General features: G+C 42.7%; 2 protein-coding genes across 13 annotated transcripts in view; one reads left to right on the forward strand and one right to left on the reverse strand.

Moving 5' to 3' along the window:
• The window catches only part of DCAKD (dephospho-CoA kinase domain containing), a 40,136-nt gene extending 31,479 nt beyond the window's left edge, over nt 1-8,657 (reverse strand). For 8 of the 12 annotated variants that reach the window (XR_003548142.1, XM_027768874.1, XM_006170008.3 and 5 more), the window contains exon 1: nt 8,531-8,648. The gene's annotated coding sequence lies outside the window, so the exon portion shown is untranslated. Of the gene's footprint in view, nt 1-8,367; nt 8,387-8,437; nt 8,458-8,530 lie in introns of those variants that run through there. The other 4 variants (XM_006170014.3, XM_027768882.1, XM_027768878.1 and 1 more) reach the window with 4 other exon arrangements.
• Nucleotides 8,658-8,886: 229 nt separating this feature from the next.
• The window catches only part of NMT1 (N-myristoyltransferase 1), a 44,516-nt gene continuing 30,811 nt past the window's right edge, over nt 8,887-22,591 (forward strand). Inside the window, 1 exon segment of the mRNA XM_006172240.3 lies at nt 8,887-9,109. Coding sequence (XP_006172302.2) covers nt 8,979-9,109 — 131 coding nt within the window. The 5' untranslated portion in view covers nt 8,887-8,978.

The following is a 22,591-nucleotide window of genomic DNA, read 5'->3' on the forward strand; positions in this document are numbered from 1 at the left end:
AATGGAGGAGAAGGGATTGCGGCGTGACCATCCCCCCTGGGGGGTGATTTCTCGCTTTCTGTCTCTATGTCTCTCTCTGTCTGTCTGGCAAGCGCACGCGCCCTACAGTGAAAATCTCTCCAAAAAAAAATTAAATAAATAATAAAATAATAAACAAACAAAGAAATAAATAATAATTCTTACTAAAAAAAGAATTATTTAATTTTATGTATTTATTTATTTTTTTTTGGAGAGATTTTCACTGTAGGGCGCGTGCGCTTGCCAGACAGACAGAGAGAGACATAGAGACAGAAAGCGAGAAATCACCCCCCAGGGATGGCCACACCATAATCTCTTCTCATCCATTCTCTCAGGATCTTGGGTACACACACACATGCGCCCAGCGTGAGTTTCACCCACTGGGTCTGGGACTCGAGCCACAGTCAACCACATGGGAGTCCAGTGACATAGCCATTATGCCATTTGCCGGTCCCATTATTATTTTTTCTTTTAAGAGAGAGATTTTTGCTATAGGGCGCATGTGCTCACCAGAGAGACAGAGAGCAAGAAATCAGTCCCCCCTGGAGGGGATAGCCACACTACAATCCCTCTCCTCCACTCTCCTCTCAGGATCTTGGGCATACACTCACACATACCCAGCATGATTTTCAACCCACTGGGCCCGGGACTTGAAGCACAGTCAGACACGGAGTCTAGAGATATAACCACTACACCATCTGCTAGCCCCTAGCATGATTTTTTTTTTTTTTTTTGCCCCTAGCATGATCTTTTTTCAACAAAAATTTGACGGCATTTCTCACCAGCTAAAAAATCTTAAATGGCTCCCAAACCTTTTTTTGTTTTGTTTTGCTATATAGGGTATATGTGCTTACCAGACAGAGACCAAGGGAGTGTGTGTGTGTGTGTGTGTGAGAGAGAGAGAGAGAGGGAGCACAAGCGTGAAGGATAAAGAGAGGGATAGAGAGGGAAAGTGAGATCACTCCCTGTGGGGGTGGCCACACCATGATCTCTTCTCCAACCTTCTCTTGGGATTCTGGGCCCATAGGCACACGTGCCTGGCATATTTCTCAGGCTGCAGGGTCCCAAACTTTAATGGTGGAGTTGGTCATATGGAAAGTAGCCTTCTATGCCACCTGCTGGCCCATCTAAGTCTTTAAGATAAAGCACAAACTCCTCAGAAAAGCCTGGCATCCATGTTTGTTTATGGTTTGACCCATCCCTGCCTCAGCAATCTCACCTTTCAAAATGCTTCCCCCTGGAGCCAGTAGGTGGCGTGGTGGTTGAGATGCTAATTCCCACGTGGCAGCAGTGGTTAGAGTCCTGGACCTGGTGGCTTGAAACTCACGCTGGGTGCCTGTATATGTATGCCCCAATTCCCAGGAGAATGGAGGAGAAGGAATTATGGCATGGCCATCCCCCCAGGGAGTGGTTTCTCACTGTCCCCCTCACGGTCTCTCTATCTGTCTTGCCAGTGAGTGCATGTACCCTACGGCAAAAACCTAACAAAAATGCAAACTGCTCTCTAGACCCTGAGCTCCACTCACACCATTCTTGTTGCTGTACGTTGAAAGCACCCTGCTCTTAGGCAGCTGGACCTTCATGCCTCCAGCCTAGAATATCCACAGCCACCCCAGTCTGTCTGTTTCCCCTGTAGGGACTTGGCATTGTTGTTCCTCTAGGACTCCTTTCTCCAGGTTTAGGGTCCCTCCTGCTGTGCCCCTGTGCTCCCTGCTCCCCTAACGCTCTGCATTATGACGCCAGTCCGTGCACCTACGGACTCCTAGAATGAACCAAGGCAGGGACTGTGCGGTCCTATCCCGGATTTTCCAGTTTCTGCCACAGATCCTGACGTATCATGAGTGCTCCAGGGTGCTGGGTAAATGGATCACAACCAGGCTTGTCCTCCCTCAGTAGGAGACAAGGTATCTCTGACATGCTGAGAGAACTGCAAGGGCCTTGATCTGTGATCGACACCATGAGGAAGTTTTTCTTTGTTTACCATAGTAGTAATGCTGTCTTCCTAGGAAGGACAATAACTGGGCACTGACTCTGTTCCAGACACTTTATCAAGAACCCTGCACATGTATCTCATTTTACAGGGGACACTGAGGCTCAGAGGGGTGATGTGACTTGTATGTGATTTGCATTGATTAATAAATCAGGGGCGGAGCCAGAGTTTAGAATTCACGGAGTCACGCTGTGGAGCCTACATTCTTTTTAAAAGAAACTACTTATTTTATTTATTCTTTAAATTTTTCTATAGAGCTCATACACTCACCAGAGAGAGAGAAAGAGAGAAAGTGAGAAGGCAAGCCAAGCCGCCAGGTCTGGGACTTGAACCATAGTCAGCCATGTGGGAGTCTAGTACCTCAACCACCATGCCATCTGCTGGCCCCAGAGCCTGCACGTGTAACTGCTGCATTCTACTGCACCTAATAACAGTGAAGGATAATAGAGGTATATACACCAGCGGCAAATTTCAGAATCTGTGAAGTTTCTCAGGCATGTTCCTCAGTCACCCTCTGAGCCCTGCTCTACCCACCATCTTCAAATGACATTCCTGCCAGATGGGTGGTAGGAGGAGCCAGGAGAGCTTAATGGGAGAGTCCTGCTAGTCCAGTTGATGAGGAGCTCAGAAAGCTGGGAATGCTTACCTTGGAAAAATGAATCATTTTGCAGAACTAGACACCAATTGTAGAAAATGTAACAACTAACTGCAAGGACACAGGATTAGATATTTCTACATAACTCTGTAAGGCAGAACTTGGCCAATTTTCACCAATCGGAGCTGTCTGAAAATGGAAAGCTCTCTCTCTCTCTCTCTCTTTTTTTTAAGAAAGATTTTTGCTATAGGGCACGTGCTACTGCCAGAGAGACAGAAAGCCAAGAAATCACCCCCTACAGGGGATGGCCACGCCACAATCCCTTCTCTTCAGATTTTGGGCAGTATGCACACGCACCTGGCATGAGTTTTAAAGCTGCCAGGTCTGGGACTTGAACTGTAGTTGACTATGTGGGAGTCCAGCAGCGTAACCATTACACCAACTGCTGGCCCCAAAGCTCTCTCTTATGGAAGAGGTAAGAAGAAGAAATGAGAATTCTTGGAACCCCAATAAAACATCTTTAGACACAATTTAGAAAAATCTGTATTGCTTAGCTTTGGGTGATCATTCTCTACCTATGTGACCCTAAACCCCCAAGTGTATTTTTTTTATTTTAGTTTTTGTTATAGGGTACGTGTGCTGGCCAGAGAGTGAGTGAGTGAGTAAGAGGGAAAGAAAGCCAGGTATCACTCCCTAGGGGGATGACCACACTCCATTCCTTTCTCCTCCATTCTCCTCTTAGGATTTCCAGCACATGCGCACACATGTTTGGTGTGATTTCAAGCTGCCAAGTCCAAGACCCAAACTGTACAGTCATCCACATGAGATCCAGTGCCTTAACCTCCACACCACCCATTGGCCTGGAAATAATGTTCGTAAGTGATAATTATTTATTTTAATAATTATTTTAACTTTCTTTCTTTTAACTTGACCAGAGAGGGACAGAGCGAGAGAGAGACAGTGAGAGAGAGAAAGTAAGAAAGCAAACCACCAGGTCCAGGACTTGAACTGTGGCCAGCTGTGTGCGAGTCCAGCACCCTCGGCTATCACACCACCTGCCGGCCCCTCATTATTTATTTATTTATTTATTTATTTATTGGGGGAGAGTTTTTGCCTTAGGGCATGTTTGTTTGCTAGAGAGAAGGAGAGAGCAAGCGAGGAGACAGAGATAGCGAGAGAGAAAGTGAGAAATCACTCCCTGGGGGGATGGTCACACCACATTCCCTTCTCCTCCATTCTCCTCCCAGGATCTTGGGCATGCAAGCACAGGCACCCAGCATGATTTTCAAGTCCCGGGTCAGGAACTCAAACCACAGCCAGCCACGTGGAGTCCAGTGACATAACCACAACACCATCTGCTGGCCCCAAGTGATTAGTTTTTAAAAAGTGATCACATATACTCAGTAACTTTTTTTTTTTTTTTTTTTTTTTTTGGCCAGAGGATGTGTGCGTTCACCAGAGGGAGAGAGAAGGAGAAAGCACCCATAATGGGGTATGGTCATGCTGCAATCTCTCTCCTCCATTCCTCCATCCTGCCAGGGTTTTGGGACATGCACACACACACATCAAACACGTTTTTCAAGCTGTTTTTCTTGGACTTTAACATAGTCAGCCATGAGGGAGCCAATTTTCTTAGTCACCAGGCCATGGACTAGCCTTCAACATCTTTTTATTTTTTATTATTATTATATTTTTAGAGAGATTTTTGCTATAGGGCATATGTGCTCGCCAGAGAGACAGAAAGCAAGAAATCATCCCCTAGGGGATGGCCATGCTACAATTCCTTCTCCTTCATTCTCCTCTCGGGATCTTGGGCACACACACATATGCACCTGGTGTGAGTTTTAAGCCTCTGGGTCTAGGACTCAAACTGCAGTCAACTATGTGGGAGTCCTGTGCCATAACCATCATGCTATCTGTTGGTCCCAATTTATTTATTTTTTAGAGAGATTTTTGCTATAGGGCATAGGCGATCGCCAGAGAGACCGAAAACTAGAAACCACCCCACCCCCTCAGGAGTGATGGCCATGCTGCAGTCCCTTTTCTTCCATTCTCCTCTTGGGATTTTGGGTACACACGTGCACCTGCCTGGTGTGAGTTCTAAGCCTCTGGTCCGGACTTGAACCAGGGTTGACCATGTGGGAGTTCAACAATGTAACCATTACACTATCTGTTGATCCTCAACATCTTTTTAAAAACATAGAATTTCTGGTGAGCACATGTGCCTTATAACAAAAATCTTTCTTAAAAAGAATGAAACAGGGGCCAGCAGGGGATGTGGTGGTTACAGGTGCCAGACTCCCAAATGGCTGACTGATCACAGTTCAAGTCCTGGACCTGGTGGCTTGCTTTCTCACTTTCCCTCTTTCTCTTTCGTTGTCTCTTTCTGATCAAACTGGATGATAATAAATAAATAAATAGTTAAATAAAATAATTAAAAAAAAAAAAAAAAACCAGGCAGGCAGGGGCCCTGGGGGTTAAGGTGATGGACTCCCACATGGCCGACCACAGTTTGAGTCCCAGACCTGGTGGCTTACTTCTCACACTTTCTATCTCTCTATCTCTCTCTCCCTGCCTGTATCTCTCTGGTGAGATTAAAAATAATAATAATAACAATAAATAAAATAAAAAGTAAAAGAATTCTTTTAAAGAGAACATATAATTTCCATTTTACTACTGAGGAGTCTCCCTTGAAGAATCCTGAGTTTCCTAACTCTAAAATTCTGAGATGCTAGATTCCAGAACTTCAGAATTGCACTGGCATTCTGAACTTGCTTGCCTATCTCCCAGAAAAAGATTTCCCCTGAGTAAAAACTGCTCAGTTTGCATTAAAATATAAGGCAAAGTGTCTTAGGTTCTGAACTATAAGAATGGCAGGGCTGGGGCCAACTGGTAGGGTGGTGGTTGAGGTAGCTGGATACCACATGACCAGCAGAGTGGTTCAAGTCCTAGACTCAGCAGCTTTAAAATTACACTGGTGCATGTGCAAAATTCCAGGAGGAGAATTGAGGAGACGGGATTGAGGTGTGACCATCACCCTGGGCGGTGATTTCTCTTTCCAGGTCTCTGATGAGTACATGCACCTATAACAAAACTTTAAAAAAAAAAAAAAAAAAAAACCAGAATCAACAGAAATCAGCATATTCAATCTCTGCAATCACTCTCTGGCCAGCAGATGGCATGGTGGCTAAGGCACTGGGTCCCACATGGCAGACTTCGAGTCTTAGAGCTGGTAGCTTGAAAAACACGCCGGGTGTGTGTGCCCAGAATCCTGATATGAGAATGGAGAAGGGATTGTAGTGTGGTCATTCCCCCTGAGGGGGTGATTTCTGACTTCCCCCTCTCTGTTTCTCTCTTCAGCAAGCACACACATGCTATAGGAAAAATCTTAAAAAAAAAAAATCACTCTTCCTTGGTCATCTTTCATTAGCATTCATTCAACCTCTGCATGGGGAGGAATACAATACACAGAGCTGGGACTTAGACTACCAGGTGTGAGTTTAGGTCTAAAGCTCTGTAACTGGGCTGTGACATATATGTGTCAATATGACACACACACACACACACACAGAGCTTTCCTCAAGTCTCCTTTCTTATATCATATAAGCTAAAACAGATAAGACTTTTATTTTTTAAATTCCAGAGGTCACATGCACTGACCAGAGGGAGACAGACAGAGAGGGAAAAAGCAACCCCCAATGGGGCGTGGTCACACTGCAATCCCTTGTCCTTCACTTCTCTATCCTGTCGGGATTTGGGGCACACACACACACACATACCCTGTGTGTCTCTCAAGCTGCTAAGACTTGAACCGGAGTCAGCCACTTTGATCCAGCTCCCTCAACCACTAGGATATAGGCTATCCCTAGATGAAACATTTTTAATAGTTAAATCCATCTAACACATGTAAGCGTTTATGATTATTCTCTCTGAACTCTCCTACCCCTGCAGCTGCATCTGTGGCATGGTGTCGACAGCAGTCTCGGCCTTGGAGAGATGAGTTAGAGATGGGGGTGACAGCTCTCAGCCTAGGTGGGCTTTTCTGATAGCATTCTAAAGTCAAGTATCAATGACTGGGGATTATCTGCTGCTTGGGATCACATTTATTTCTGCTCTTGCCATTGATGTAAAGAGTTGACTATGTTAGGCTCTATTTAAAAAAATATTTATTTAATTTTGTTTATTTGTAATTACTATTTTTTAATTTACTACAAGGCATGCATGCTGACCAGAGATAGATACAGAGACAGAGTGAAAGTGAGAAAGCAAGTCGCCAAATCTTAGACTTGTACCACGGTAGGCCCTGTGGGAGTCCAGCACCTGAACTACCTAGCCACCTGCCGGCCCTTCCCCCCTTTTTAGGTTTTTGCCATAGGCCATATGTACTAGCCCTTCCCCCCTTTTTAGATTCTTGCCATAGGCCATATGTACTTGTTGGAGAGAGAGAAAAAGAGGATGTGGGACCAGCAGTTGGCATGATGGCTATGTTGCTGAACTCTCATGTAGTTGACCGTGGTTCAAGTTCTGGACCTGGTGGCTTAAAATGGTGCCCAGCACATGTGTGTGCATGCCCAAGATCCCGAAAGGAGAATGGAGGAGAAGGGAATGCAGCATGGCCATTCCCCCAGGGGGTGATTTCTCCCTTTCTGTCTCTCTGCCTCTCTCTGTCTTTCTGGTGAATACACGTACCCTACAGAAAAAAACTCTCAAAAAAAAAGGGTGTGGGTGTGTGAGAAATTAACCTCCCTGGAGGGGATGACCACACTGCAGTCAATCCCTTCTCTTCCATTCTCCCCTTGGGATTTTGGTCATGCATGCACACATGATGGGCATGTTTTCCTAACTGCCAGGTCCAAGACTTAGACTGCAGTTGGCCATGTGGGATCCGGTGCCTTAACTGCTATCCTACCTACTCTGGAAAGTGAGAAATCACACCCCACAGGGGATGGCCACACCACACTCCCTTCTCCTCCATTCTCCTCTTGGGATCTTGGGCACACACGCACACAAGCACACACACGCACAGGCACACCCACAGACTCCGAGGGGAGTTTACGCAGCAGGGTCCAGGACTCATTCCTATGTCTTTCGGAAGTCTTCTCAAGACAAGTGAAATTACTTGACCATTGGAATGAGACTCAAAAAACTATTCAGTCAAGGCTAAAGACAGATTAAAGTGTCGCAGTTACCTTCTAATAACTGATTTTCTTGAATAGATACATGAACTACACAATGGAACTTTTGTGGTGGCCAAAAATTCAGAAGCCCTGAAAACAGGGCAAAGATCCGTATTGGTATGCTGATTTTGCCACTTACCAGCTCATGTGACTGAAATTTACCAACGTCCAAGGGGCCCCCTTTTTTTGGCTGTGGAACTGGGGAACATTAATAGCATACACATTCTGAGCTTGTTAAAGTTAGATAATGTACAAAAACCTGATCACAGAGCTTTTTTTTTTTGGCTGTGAAACTGGGGAACATTAATAGCATGCACATTCTAAGCTTGTTAAAGTCAGATAATGTACAAAAACCTGATCACAGAGCTTAGCAAATACGTGCTCGCTAAGGGGGGATGGGGGGTGGAAGTGGGGGGCTCTTGGGAACGAAAGGGACAAAAGCAAGAACAAGGGTGCCTTAAGACCTTGGCGGAATCCAGTACCTGGAGGCCAAGATGCAGCGAGCCCCGTAGTGAGCCCTGCCTGCAGAACAGTCAAGGCTCCTGGCCCAGGGTCAGCGCCCCGCCTACCATGCTCCGCTATCTTACCAGGCCTGAACTTCCAATGACTTGGGGGGCGGCCCAGAGACCTCAAAAAGGAAGATGCCGAGGAGCCAACCTGGCTTCATGCAGAAAAACCACCTCCAAGCAGGCCTCGGGCATTCGGGCTCCCGGTTGGTCGCACCCGCGGGGCTGAGGCCCTCTCACTTACCCGGGAATGGTAACGGTTCTCAACGGCAGCCCGTAACGGTTCATTTGCAGTCCTGGCACTAGCAAGCTGGAGTCAAACCTTGGATTTTGGAGCCTCCACATGTGAAACTAAATTAGCATCAAACTACAACTCCCAGCATGCCACGCGGCCGCCCCAGTCGGGAAGGGTCGGCCCCACCAACCTTGCGGTCCTTCTTTCCTCGAAGCCGTACAAATGCCTAGGTTTCCGGGTATTGGTTCCCACCCCTCCTTTCCAGGGACAGCCTTCCTTCGTGATTTCTGGGTATCGTAGTCCACATTATTAGGGTTTCCCCAGGAACAAGCCGCTCCCAGTGGCGGGTCCCTTCGCCACAAAAATACTACAAAACCCAGAAAGCAGCGCAAGTTCCCCACGGCCAATAGGAATCCCCCATGTAGCGCGGCGCGGAGCCCGGCTCTCGCAACTCAAGATGGCGGACGAGAGTGAGACAGCAGTGAAGCCGCCGGCACCTCAGCTGCCGCGGATGATGGAAGGGAACGGAACCGGCCATGATCACTGCAGCGATTGTGAGAACGAGGAGGACAACAGCTACAACCGGGGGTAATGAAATTCTAGGAGTCCAATTCGCGTCCATTCTCCCACAACCTGGGTCTCTGGGGTGCGGGGAAGTCACCGGGAGCTTAGTCTAACCCCACCCCCGTGTTCTTATTGGCTAAGACATTGGGGTCCTGCGTGGCGATTGGTTCTTGCTTTTGTCATTTACCAGGAGTGGGTGCTCAGTGTATTAAGGGCCGGAGACATTCAATACTTTCATTATATAAAAGTTCTTCTGTGTAATGTTCGGCTCGTGTGCTTCAGACGCTTCGGGGGGGAAAAAGCCTGTTGGACGATGGTTTTCAGTGGCACAACGCGGGGCAGTCTAGGAACAGTACAGCTCGGAGCGAACGTTACTTATCCATGTGTTGTAAGAACAACGTGACTGGCAGTACACGAATTAAACGTTTCCCTGCGATTCACCTTCAGTGAGGAAATTCATCAAGCTATACAAACCATAAAATTATGTTGTAAAGGTCATTTAGAGACTCCCCAAATATAAATTTACCTTATAAACCCTATGTAATTAACCGTATGTAATGTTTTAGTGATTGTCTGTTGCTCTAAATAATCCATAAATGTCCTGAACAATATATAATTAGATCTTCCAGCATCTTTGCTCTGTTAACTGCGCGGTCGCCTCCAGTTTCAAGAAAGTAACTGATGTTGCTTCTTGCACAGTATTTGGAATCTGTACTTGAGAGTCTTGCCGTTAGTAACAATTTGTTCCTGGGAAGGAGAAGTGCACCAGGTTTTGAATATTGAGTTCTTTTTACAAATCCGTTTTCACTTCTGTAAGGCACAGCCTGTCATTCATTTTACTTCACATTGTTGGTGTCTGACCCTGGTGCACTCTTTCTTCCTCTCTGTTTACATATTTGTATTTTAACTGAAAGTTGTGAGAGACTGTTTAGGGTATATAACTCTTATTGAGTGTGGTAGTTGGATTTTCATAGCCAGTTTATTATTTGTTGTATTATTGGGTAAACGTTTTTATTATTATTTTAAAGTTTTGTTTTCTTTTAGAGATGGGAGAGCAAAGGGTTACTTAAGTTGTTTTTACTCTGCTTGTGGTGAATCCTAGGTTAAACAATCAAGCTTTTAGTTTTTCAATCAGCATTTAAAAACCACTAGAAGAATGTAGAGAAAAAGGAAGCTTGCCAAATTTGTTTTTTACAAGAATGTATTAACTCACAACAGATCTAATGTAATAAAAACCTTGTTATGAAGTTTGATATTCCTAAAAATGGAAGCACTGAAAAAGAGGAAGTAGGAACCAGAAGATGGGAAAGTACACTCCTGCTGGTAGAGATCCAAACCATAGATGAGAAGTTTGAGTGTGAAAGTTGTTTCAGAAGTGAAAGTGAGGCTTTTTCTTTGTTCTTTATGTAGTTGTTTTTCCCCCTCTGCTTAACTGTTGCCATAATCAGTGTCCATAGCTCTTTAATTGGTTTTATTCCCTGTAGTCTATGAATCATTTTGCAAAACTGCTTACCAGTTTTTTTTTTTTTAATGTTTTATTTTTGGTACAACAAAGTGATAATCTAAAAAAAAAAAACAAAAACCGTTTAGAGGTGTTTCTGCTGTTTTTCTACAAAGCTATGGTCTGGGTGAACAAATTATGGTTATTCACATCCCAAATCTAGAGGCCTGTGGAAGTGAGTTTGAAGGTAGCAGGTAAGCAGGGTTCAGTATGTAGAAGAGTCTAATTTTGGCACTTACAATCTGGGGTAGAGTCAACTTTTTCTCATTAACTTTCAGAGGAAACCGTTTTGGGAAGAAACACTGGTTTGGCAGCACTGCACTGTGGGAAGAACATGGACTTTGGAGTCATTCAAACCTGGTTGAAAGCCTGGTTTTGACACTTAATAGTCAGTGACCTTGGGAAAGTTACTTAAGCTAAAGTAGTAGGGATTAAATGAGATAACATCTGGAATGTAGCCCTTCCCCTCCCTCCTGTTACTCCTTCAGATCTTTTCTAACTTTCCCCAGCTTGCTTTAATGCTCTAATCACATACTGTAGTTTTTGTAGCCTTCATCATAACAAATAGTTAAATAAGGTTTTAGATTGTTTTATCCAGTCCATGCTTTACCTGCCTGTAAAGAGCATGAGAACTGGGGTTATGTCTTCTGAGATGCCTGGTGCTTAGTGGACATTAATGTGTATTTGTTGGATAAATGAATGACAAATGTTAAAGTGCCTGGCCCAGTGTTGTGGAGTTTTCCTTTCTCCCCATTAAGTGGAGGAATGTCAGATTTCTCCTACATACCTACTTTCTTTACCCAAATAATCTCATTGTAATCTTTACTACAATTTTTGTAAAATACCTACAGAAGTCTTGGAACCTCCTTTTTGTTCTTTTAATTTGCTAGGTGGAATGTGCACTGGCTAGAGAGAGACAGAAAGAGAGAAGGAAAGTAAGAAACTACACCTCAATCTCTTTTCTCTTTCTCCTTTTGGGATTTTAGGAACGTATGCATGTGTGCCTGGTTTGTTTTTCAAGCCACTGAGTCCAGGACTCGAACCATACAGTTGGCCACATAGGATCCAGCCGCCTTAACCACCACTCCACCAGCTAGAGAATGGAAACCTTGAATTTGTTGTGGAAAGTTACAGATGTTTTTTGCTTCTTGAAATATTTCTTGTCTTAATATTATTTAAAGTGTTTTCAAAGTTGTATAAGAATTGAAGGGGAGGTCTGGCTCCATAGCACAGCAGGCAGTAATACACTGCTCAAAAGAAGCTCATTATCCCACAAGGCAAATGCAGTTTGAATCCCCAGCTTGGTCAGACACATGCATGCCCAAGATTTCGTGGGCTGAAGACTGCAGGAAGGGGATCATGGCGTGACCAGACCCTGTGAAGGGTGCTTCTCTCCCTCTCTCTATCCCATTTTCATGCACATGCACTCTATTTTTTTTTTTTTAAGGAGAGGAATTCTTCTCAATGTTAGTGATTTTAAAGTACAATATGCAATAAAGGCTAATGATAGTGAAAACTCACCTATTTTCTTAGACCTTTATGGGTTCTATGAAGATGGGTTCATAGTGCTGTGCGTAGTTGAAATGAGCTATATTCATGCACTGGGTTAATAGGAAATACAGTTTTTCTAGTTTCTCATGTCTCTTTATGCATGAATTTAGTTCTTTGTTTCTTCCGTAATTAAATAAGCATAAACATTTGTTAAGTATAAAATGTCATGTATGCATATACATATATGTGCATGTGCATACATATCAGTATATATGTGTGTGTCTATCTGTAGTTTTTCTGTTAGCTATTTTTTTTTTAATCTACTGAGCAGAAGAAAGGAGGTCAGCATTTTACCCCCAGTTACTTGCCTGACATAAATTACCCTGAACAATTGAGAGGACAATCAGACTGAGATAATCTTTATGCTCCATCCCCCTGCAGTTCATGATTCATCAATATGCTTTAATTTGCTTGTTTTCTTTCTTTTTTTTTTTTTCTTTCATGAAGGCTTTCCAAGAAATATTACAATTTTTTTAAGAGAGATTTTTGCTATAGGGTGCATGCACTTGCCTGAGAGATACAAAGTGTGAAATCACCCTCAGGGAGGCTGGCCATGCTACAATCCTTTCCCCTCCATCCTCTCAGGATTTGGGGGTATGCACACACATGTGCCTGACATGTTTCAAGCCTCCAGGTCTGGGACTCGAACAGCAGTTGGCCATGTGGAAGTCCAATGCCTTAACTACCATGCCCCCTGCTGGTTCCCCAAGAAGTATTACTGAAGAATAAACTTCATCAGCTGACAGTGGATTTTAATTTTGGAGAACAAATGAAGTTTTTCTGGGCACTTGGAACAAAAAAACTTTTAGACTATTTTGTGTCTAGAATTCTTTTGGAATTCATTTCACGATGTATTAATACCATTGAGATGCTGGTAAATCATAAGTCAGGAGCCCTTCGATAAGGAATATGTCTTTTCCATGCCATTCTCTTATCCCATGGGACAGATTAACATGGATTCTTTCTGGTTGTGAGATATTATTTTTTGTATTATTTATTCAATTTTATTTATTTTTAATTTGACCAGAGAGATAGGGAAAGGGAGAAAGCAAACCACCAGGTCCGGGACTCAAACCTCTGTCCACCATGTGGGAGTCCAGCACCTTTACCACCACCCCACCTGCTGGCCCCAAGTTTCTCCTTATGAAGAAACTTAAAAGAAAGAGATATTTGAAAGCAAATTCCATAAAGGTGTCTTTACTTGTTTTCATTTTCTTTCTCAAATTCTCCAAGAGTGGCTCTTTCCATATTTATTTTATGGCTTATAACTGCACCTAGCTCTTAGAAATCTTTTTAGTCCCTTTTTCTTAATTTCTCCCTTCAGCTTTTGGTTTTTCAAAACTAGATCAAAGCAGAAATGAAAAGAGAAACCTCATCACTGATATCAAATAAGTGTTCTAATTTTGTTTCCCAATTAAGTGGCAATTAAAAAAGAAACTAATCAAGAACTGCTTCAAAGAGAAGAGACTGGAAAGCAGAAGAAATGAAAAGTAAATGAGAGCCTATTTCAGGGAGATTGCTGCTCGTGGCAAACCAGTTTTGCTGATTTTTCACATTGTTTAACTAATGTGCTCGCTCTAAAATTCCCTAGCTTTACTAAGTTGGCAGTTAACCCTTTCCCTTTGGAGCCCAGAGATATAGTAACTTTAGGATACTCCTTTAGCTCTTTCTCCTTAACTTTTTATCTGACATCTTTATCCACCCTTTAAGCCTCTCTTCTAATTCCTCAATAAGGTGCCCTTGTGATTGTTGCTTCTAATGCACACTGTGGTGTTTCAGGGCCAAAGCGGTGGTTCAGTGGTAACACAATGCTCTGTGAGGCTAATTTACTTGGTAATGTTCCGGGTTCTCATCTGCAGACCTTCCTGAATATGCCAGGTGCTCTTATGCCCGTGATTGGGGCAGGCTGGCTGAGACTGGAACTGAAGCTTGGGGGTGGATCAGAACATAAAGACCCTGTTGGGGTAACTGTCTTTCTTTCTCTGTCCCTGTCTCTTGTTCATAGAAGAAAGGAAGAAAGAAAACACACACACACACACACACACACACACAAAATTGTTAAAATAGTCATGAAGCATTTTTGCATAGGAAAAATACGTCATGCAAAAATGCGTCATGAATTTTCTGACAACCCAGTATATAAAATATATTCTTTATTGAGAGAACAGCAACAACAAAATTAAATCAAAATTCTTCCACAGAGTCAGTATTTGCTTTAAAACTTTTTCTAGTGTTGCTGAGGGGCAACTAAGGATTTATGGTTGTTAATTGATCAATAAATGTTTCTGTTACTGTTATTGCTATGTATGGGACAGTGTGCTAAGTCCTATACATGGATTATATCATCCATGATTGCATTTACAGACTGATTTAGGTTCTGTAGTGAGGTTTGAGATTTGCATCTCCACTTCTCCCTTTGAGAACTCAGGGGATCCATTGTGAACTTGATGGATTTTTTTCCCCTACTGATCTGACTTATGCATCCTGAATCTGCACCATTGTCAGTCCTATCTTTGGGACCATTTAGCAACCCATAGACTTTCCCAAACTAGAGAGCCATCAGTAGGCCGTTTTCCAGAGGTGTTGCTAGTGGGTGAAATGGCCTGCATTGAGTCATTGCTCAGAAAATTACTGATAATGGTCTCTGCACAGCATTTGATTTGACCTTGGAGTTGCCTAGCTCATCAAGCAAACTTAAAAGATGTGGAATTTACATACTTGTTTCTTTCCATTTTAAGCAGTTCAGTTTATCAGAGATTTGACTTCTAGCAGAACTATCCATCACAGAGCTTGGCTTGTTCACCAGTCTCTGAGTAACTATCCCAGGAAGGGCAGAGGTTGGTTGTAAAAGCATCTTTTGTAATCCCTTCCCAAAACCTGCTGTTCTTTTCTTCCTAGGGTACCTTAATGGCAATACCAAAGCGTTTTTATTTTTCCTAACATTTAAGATTCATAAGCAGTTTTTTATATAAATAACTGGTTGGTGCAAATGTGCAGTTTGAAGTATTGCAGTAAGTGATCCTGCAGCCATGGCACTATAGAGACTAGGCAACTGATACTGACTTGCACTGTGTGGTTTCCTCCTGGGCGTCTTTGTAATAGATCTTTGGGCTTTCAGAGTATAGAAGGGTTACTGGTGAAGTATCATACTTCAAGAGTCAATTGAATTGCAAAAGGATTTCCTGCTATCTAAAAATAGAGTCGGATTAGAAGTTCAGGACCAGCAGGTGACATAGGAGTTAAGATGCTGGATTCCCACATGGCCAAACACGGTTCAAGTCCCAGACCTGGCAGCTTAAAATTCATGTCACATATATATGTATTTATGCCCAAAATCCCAAGAAGAATGGAAGAGAAGGAATTTCTGCATGACCATCCACAGGGGATGGGGTGTGGGGGGTGATTTCTCACTTTCCCTCCCTGTTTCTCTCCAATGATGGCATGTGTCCTATAGCAAAAACCTAAATAAATAAATAAATAAAACTAGAAGTTAAGGTTTACTTTTGTTAGTTTCTCTGGAAATTTTATATTTTAGCCTAAAGAATTTAGTTTCTTTTTTTTTTTTTTTCTTAAGTTTATTTCTTCCATGAGAGATAGAGAGACAGGTACCTTAACAAGGTTTTCTTTCCCTTTATTTTGTTTTTTAAAAATTATTTATTTTATTTTATTTACGTATTATTATTTTTTTCACATGAGTTCACCCAAGTGAGAGGGAGAGAGAGAGTGAGAAAGCAGGCCACCAGGTCTGGGACTTGAACCACAGTTGGCCATGTGGGTAGTCCAGTGCCTCAACCACCATGCCACCTGCTGGCCCCATCAACAGGGTTTTCACATGGCATTCACCCCTCGCCTCATCTGTCCACTTATACTCAGGAAGGTCCCAGGAAGTGAACCCAAGACCTTTCCCATATGAGTCCAGTTATATTACTGCTGTGCTACCTCCTGGCCCAACCTCACTTTTTTAAAAGAAATATTTATTAAATTTTATTTATTATTATTTAATCTGTTTAGAGAGAGACAGCGAGAGAAAGTGAGAAAGCAAGCCTCCAGGTCTGGGAGTTGAACCACGGTCTGCCAGGTGGGAGTCCAACACCTCATACCACACCACCTGCTGGCCCCTCAACTTCATTTTTTAAGAGGTAGAAAATAAACATTATGAATTTTATTTTCTGATCTCTTTTTACCTTTTTTTTTTTTTTTAAGAATTATTATTTAATTTTATTTATTCATTCATATCATTTTCATTTGACCAGAGAGAGACAGACATACAGAGAGAAGAAAAATGAGAAAGCAAGCCACCAAGTCCAGGACTCGAACCGTGGGTCAGCCATTTGGGAGTGTCCAGTGCCTTAACCACCACGCTACTTGCTGGCCCTGATCTCTTTTTACTTTTGATCTCATAAACCTGTGGTCTGTGACACAGATATTGAAACTACTTGAGTTACAGTGGAGCTCTTTAAAAACTCTTCTAGGTGGGGCCAGCAGGTGGCATGGTGGTTATGGCAGCTGGACTCTCACATGGCTGACCGTGATTCGAGTCCTGAACCTGGCAGCTTGCTTTCTCACTTTCTCTCTCTCTCTGGTCAACTTTAAAAAATAATAATAAAATAAAAATTAAAACCATGAATAAAAAATTTTAAAAAGAAACCTCTTCTAGGAATAGGACAAATCCTAAGGAAAGACTAATGAGAAAATTGGTACTTTACAGTTTCAACCAGTGGCTCACAAGAGCACAGCATGTCTACTGTTTTCATGGAATATTAACACAGCTACTCTGTGGCAATAGTAGTAAAAATGTTTTGCTGACCCTCTTGGACTCTAGCTTTTTGGGGATTCATTTTAATCTGTTATGCCTAGAAAGTGTCATCAAGCATATATTTGTTGAAGTTAACTGTGTGCTCAGCACTGTTGGAGGTGCTGTGGGAGACAGCTATATAGATATGGTTTCTATGCCCAGGAAATATTTAATGTCATTGGAAAGCCAAGAAAGTGACACACATTGTTATACAGAAAGTATTAAACTGCTCAGATCATCATTTTAAAGCAAATGGACCTCAGTTAGAGCCAGATAGTCAGAGGACACGTTCTGTTTAAAGCATGGGTCCCTTCCCTTGCTACCTCCACATTGGCTCCCCACGTACATTAGAACTTTGTTCTACAGTCCAGCAGGTGACATGGAGGTTAAGGTGCTAGATTCCACATGGCAGCCTGTGTGGTTTGAATCCCAGATCTGGTGGCTTGAAGATCACCCTGGGCATATATGCTTATGTGTTCAAAATCCTGAGATGAGAAGGGACTGTGGTGTGGCCATCCCTCCTGGGGGATGATTTCTCACTTTCTGTCTGTCTGTCTGTCTCTGGTGAGTGCATGTACCCTATAGCAAAACAAAACTTTGTTCTAGGGCTCAGGATGATAAAATAATATTCTTTTGGTTTTGGAGGATTCTCAGATAAATTCCTACAGGGAATGAGATTGTAGCCTTTGGAGAGAAAAGGCCCAAGTCTTTAGAGATTGGTGGTTTGTTACTGGGATGGCCAGTGGTAGTTGGTGACCAGTGTGCCTCACATCTTTGGGCCTTGGTTTCCTCATCTGTAAACCACAGGGTAAGCCAGATGGCCCCGAGATTCCTCCCTGCATAGGATTAGCTCACGCTCCCCTGTGCTCCCTCGTGTTACAGGCTTTCTGTTCCCAGGCATGCACCTTTGAGCGGGTCTTGTCATCCAGTAGTGCTGCATCATGGACCCTCTGTTGTCTACAAGTTCTCTGCTCCTGCTGTTCATCTGCCAGCTTGCCCTTACTTCCCACCCACTCACACACCCAGCACAGCATTCTGTTTCTAGAAATAAGTACTGAGATTCATTTTCCATCAACTCCCCCAGCACTGATTTTAAACAAGATCATCTATAGGATTTCTTATTATTTCTTTTAAAGTTTATTTCATTTAGAGAGAATATGTGTACACATGAGGTGAGGGCACCTTGACAGGGTCTTGTCCTGCTGCAGCCTCTCTAGTCTGGCCCTCCAGCTCGTCAGGATCTTGGGCACGCTCACAAGCACTCAGCATGTTTTTAAACCAACCCAGGGATCTAAACCTGCAGATGACATATGGCTTCCAGCACTGCAGTTGAGTTTGCTGCTGACTATACCACCAGGCTGGGCCAGGAGGCCAGAATGTTTCTTTTTCTTTTTAATTTCCAGAGGACATATTGATGCTTTAGATCTCAGATTTCTGTTTCAATTTGCCAGATTGCAGCATACCCTGGGATACCTACCCAGTGAGTATGGACTTTAATAGAACACAATGCCAGATTCTTAGAGAAGGACTACATTGGCTTCTGTGGGGTCCTTTGATTTGGTTCTACTGGAATCCAAATTAAGGCCATTCTTCTGTAAAATGGTATCTGCTTCCTATACTTCTTTTTCCCTCTTTTAACATTTTACTTATATCTTTTGTGTGTATGTGTACATGTGTGTATCTGTGTGTGTATGTGTATGTGTGTGTGTGTATGATAGACAAGGTCTTATCATATCGTGATCCCCCATCTCAGTCCCTCCCCCCGCCCCCCAGGTAGCTGGGACTATAGGCTTGTTCTAACACACCTGGCTTTTTAGGATGGGCCAGGAATCTGACCCAGGCTTCCCGTGTTGCCTCAGCCTGTAGAGCAGCAGTATCCAGTATCTGCTACCATGGCTGGGACCCTAGGATGCTTCTTAAAGTCCTACCCTCAAGGCCTCTGAGCTTGGTTTCTTATGAATAATTGAAGTTACTATAATTACTTGAAACCAACCCTATTGGGCCCCTTGGAAGTCTCTTCCCTGAGTCAGTTGTCTTTTGTTTAGAGATGTTGACTATAAGAGCTTATGATGTGTTCTCAGTACCTAGTAGTTCAGGGAAAATGACTCATTAAAAAGAATACTCTTTGTTCTTCAGCTGCCTGTGTGCCTGGTGTACAAGTTGAAACGAGATCGTTGCTCAGTAGCTGCATGTACAAATTCAAGCCAAGACAAGGAAAATGAAATTAGCTCTCCGGTTTTAGTTGAGGTTTCAGAATTTGCCAAGCACTTATATTGGTAATGCATAAAACAAAATGAGAGTTCTGTCCAAAATCTTTCCACAAAAATGAGATCTATGATGTGATGGTTGCACAGAAATATCTCTCCTGAATAGCAAGAGCAAAGGCAGTAGGGCAGTTTCTACAGTGATTTTGCATATTTATAAACTCCTAAAGTTGGAAGACTTTTTTTTTTTTTTTTTTTTTTTTTTTTTTGTTTTTTAGAGCACATGTGCTAGCCAGAGAGAGAGACAGAGAGAGGGAAAGTGAGAAATTGCCCCACAGTGGGGGATGGTCACACCAAAATACCTTTTCCTCCATTCTCCTCTCAGGATTTTTGGGCACACATGTTTGCACATGTGCCAGGAGTGATTTTCAAGCCACAAGGTCTGGGATTTGAACCGCAGTTGACCATGTGGGAGCCCAGCACCTTAACCACCCCACCAGTTGGCCCCGGTAATTTCTATTTTTGGCCCTGGTAATTTATATTTTTGTCATATGAAATTGTGTTTAGTAAGTATCCAGCTGGTTAATTTGTGATAATTCTTCACCTTGGGGCCGTCAAGTGGCATGGTCGTTAAGGGCACTGGACTCCCACATGGCTGACCACAGTGCGAGTCTCAGACCTGGTGGCTTGCTTTCTCACTTTGCCCCTGTCTCTCTCTCTCTCTCACTCTCACTCTGTTCCTCTCTCATCAAATCAAAATAAATAAATAAATAAGTAAACAAATAAAGTTAAATAAAATAGGGCTGGCAGGTGGTGTGGTGGTTAAGAAGCTGGACTCCCACATGGCCAACCATGGTTTGAGTCCTGGACCTGGTGGCTTGCCTTCTTACTTTCCTTCTCTTTCTCTCTTGCTCTGTCCCTCTCTGGTCAAATTTAAATAAATAAACACATAAATAAATAAAGTTAAATAAAATAATTATTTAAAAAATAATAATTCTTCACCTCCACCTTTTTTTTCTTTGCAAGGAGATTTTTTGATAGGGCGTATGCACTTGCTGGAAAAACAGAGACAGAAAGCAAGATATTACCACCACCACCCCAGGGGGATGGCTACATGGCAATCTCTTCTCCTTTCTCCTCTTGGGATCTTGGGCACGCATGCACACATACCTCCTGTGCGTTTAACAAGCTGCCAGATCTCAGACTCGAACTAAGGTCAGCCAGGTGGAAGTCAAGTACCTTAACCACCATGCCACTGCCAGCCCATTGGTTATTATCATTATCTTTTTTTTTTTTTTAGATGTTTTTGCTATAGGGCACATGCACTTGCCAAAGAGACAGACAGCGAGAAATCACTCCCCAGGGGGAATGGCCACGCCACAATCCCTTCTCCGTTCTCCTCTCGGGATCTTGGGCACGTACACACACATGCCCGGCATGAGTTTAAGCCACCAGGTCCGGGACTCAAGCTGAGGTCAACTACATTAGAGTCCAGTGACGTAGCCATTGTGCTAACTGCTGGTCCCATGATTAACTTTTTATAGAATTATACAAACTAACTCAGATAGGGTAATTCATATTTAGGGATCAGATAATTCATTCCATTATGTTATGCGTAGGATTTATAAATTGTATCCAGCAGTGGGATGCTGCTTTATTTCTGAACTCAAACCAGTTTTTTTTTATTCTTTTTTTATTATTATTTTATTCGTTATTATTTTTTTCACATGAATTTCGCCAGAGAACGACAGAGAGAGAGAGAGAGAGAGAGAGTGCTCGCACGCTCGCAAGCTACCAGGTTCGGCACTTGAACCGTGGTCGGCCATGTGGGAATTTCAGGACCTTAACCACCACGCCACTTGCTGGCCCCATATTTTTTTTTTAATTCTTTTTTTTATTATTATTTTGTTTATTTATTTATTTTTGTTTGTTTGTTTGTTAAAAGACTATTTTATTCCAGGGCTATCAGGTGGTATGGTATTTAGGAGCACTGGACTCCCACATGGCCAACTGCGGTTCAGGTCCCAGACCTAGCAGCTTGGTTTCTAACCACCTCCCCCCTCCCCATCCCCATCCCTCTCTGGTCAAATGAAAATAAATGCATACATAAATACATAAATAAAATAGATGAAATTCAGCAAAATATTTCTTTTAAAAAAGGATGTTTTATTCCATTTATTAATTTTTAAAATAATTATTTAATTTATTACTAGTAGTATTATTTTAGGTCACCAGAGAGAGAGAGAGAGGGAGAAAGTGAGAAAGCAAGCTGCCGGGTCCAGGACTTGAACCTCAGTTGGCCATATGGGAGTCCAGTGCCCTAGCCACCATGTCTCTTGCTGGCTCCTCAGACTAGTTTTGAGGAGCTGGGCATAATCCTTAGAGTGAAGTAAGACTCTCTCTGGGAAAAAACAAACAAACAAACATGGAGTTGTCATAGGCTGCAGATGGGCCTGTGTACAATAACAGAATTGACTTACTCAGAGGAAAAGTTATCTTCAGACCATAAATGACTTTCTGGTTCTTCTTCATTGTCATGGCCCTGGCGTGTTTTGCTGAGCATCTGGTGTAAGGAACTCACCTTACTTCCCCTCTGAATGCTATCTGTCTTCCCTTCATGCTCTCCTTCTGTGTCTCATTAATACAGTAACTGACTGGTGCATTTTTGTCCAGAATTCTTGACTTTAAATTTGTACTAAAGGAACTTCCAGCCTTTTCTGAATCTTCCTGACTTCATAATCTTTGCATCAGGGGCCATTGAGAGGCCTGGCAGGATGAGCGATGGTGGGAACTGAGGGCAATGAGCCTGGGGAAAAGTGGGGCTTGACGTCTTACAGATTAAGAAGCTGCTGTCATTGTGGGCGTTCAAGGATAGGAGGGACACTTGGAAAGCCATTTTCACAGAGGTTAAGTTGCACAGCTATATAGAGTTGAGGATGATGCAGAAAGATACTGAAATCGAAGAGTGGATATCCAGAAATGTCCAAGGGTAAGGTCTTGAAATCTAGACAGAGTTGTACCAGAAATAGGAAGGTAAACCTGAAGACATTCTACAAAAGGAAATGGCAGCACACAGTGACAGGTCACTTGTTCACTGTATCTATCTATATATGTGTATCTATATACGTATATGTACATATATATGCATCTAGAGATATGTATCTATATATATGTATAGCTAGCCAGGTAAGAGAGAAAGGGACTCACTCACTATGAAATTATGTTAATATTATGAAAACCCCAAGGCATTTTGAGTTCCTGATGTCTTTTGTTATATAAATGATATTTATCATAATATTAATAGAAGACATAGTTTGTTCTGTTAATTCTTTGAAGATTGGTCATCTAGAATGTATACTTAAAATCGTACTCTGTGCTTAGCTGACTCTGCCTATTAGGGTTTACTGTACTCTCAGGGTTAGATTCCTAATTTATACTTCTAATGTGACTAAGAA

This window comes from Tupaia chinensis, unplaced genomic scaffold (assembly GCF_000334495.1).
Source record: "Tupaia chinensis unplaced genomic scaffold, TupChi_1.0 Scaffold148004_1, whole genome shotgun sequence".
Classification (NCBI taxonomy): domain Eukaryota; kingdom Metazoa; phylum Chordata; class Mammalia; order Scandentia; family Tupaiidae; genus Tupaia; species Tupaia belangeri.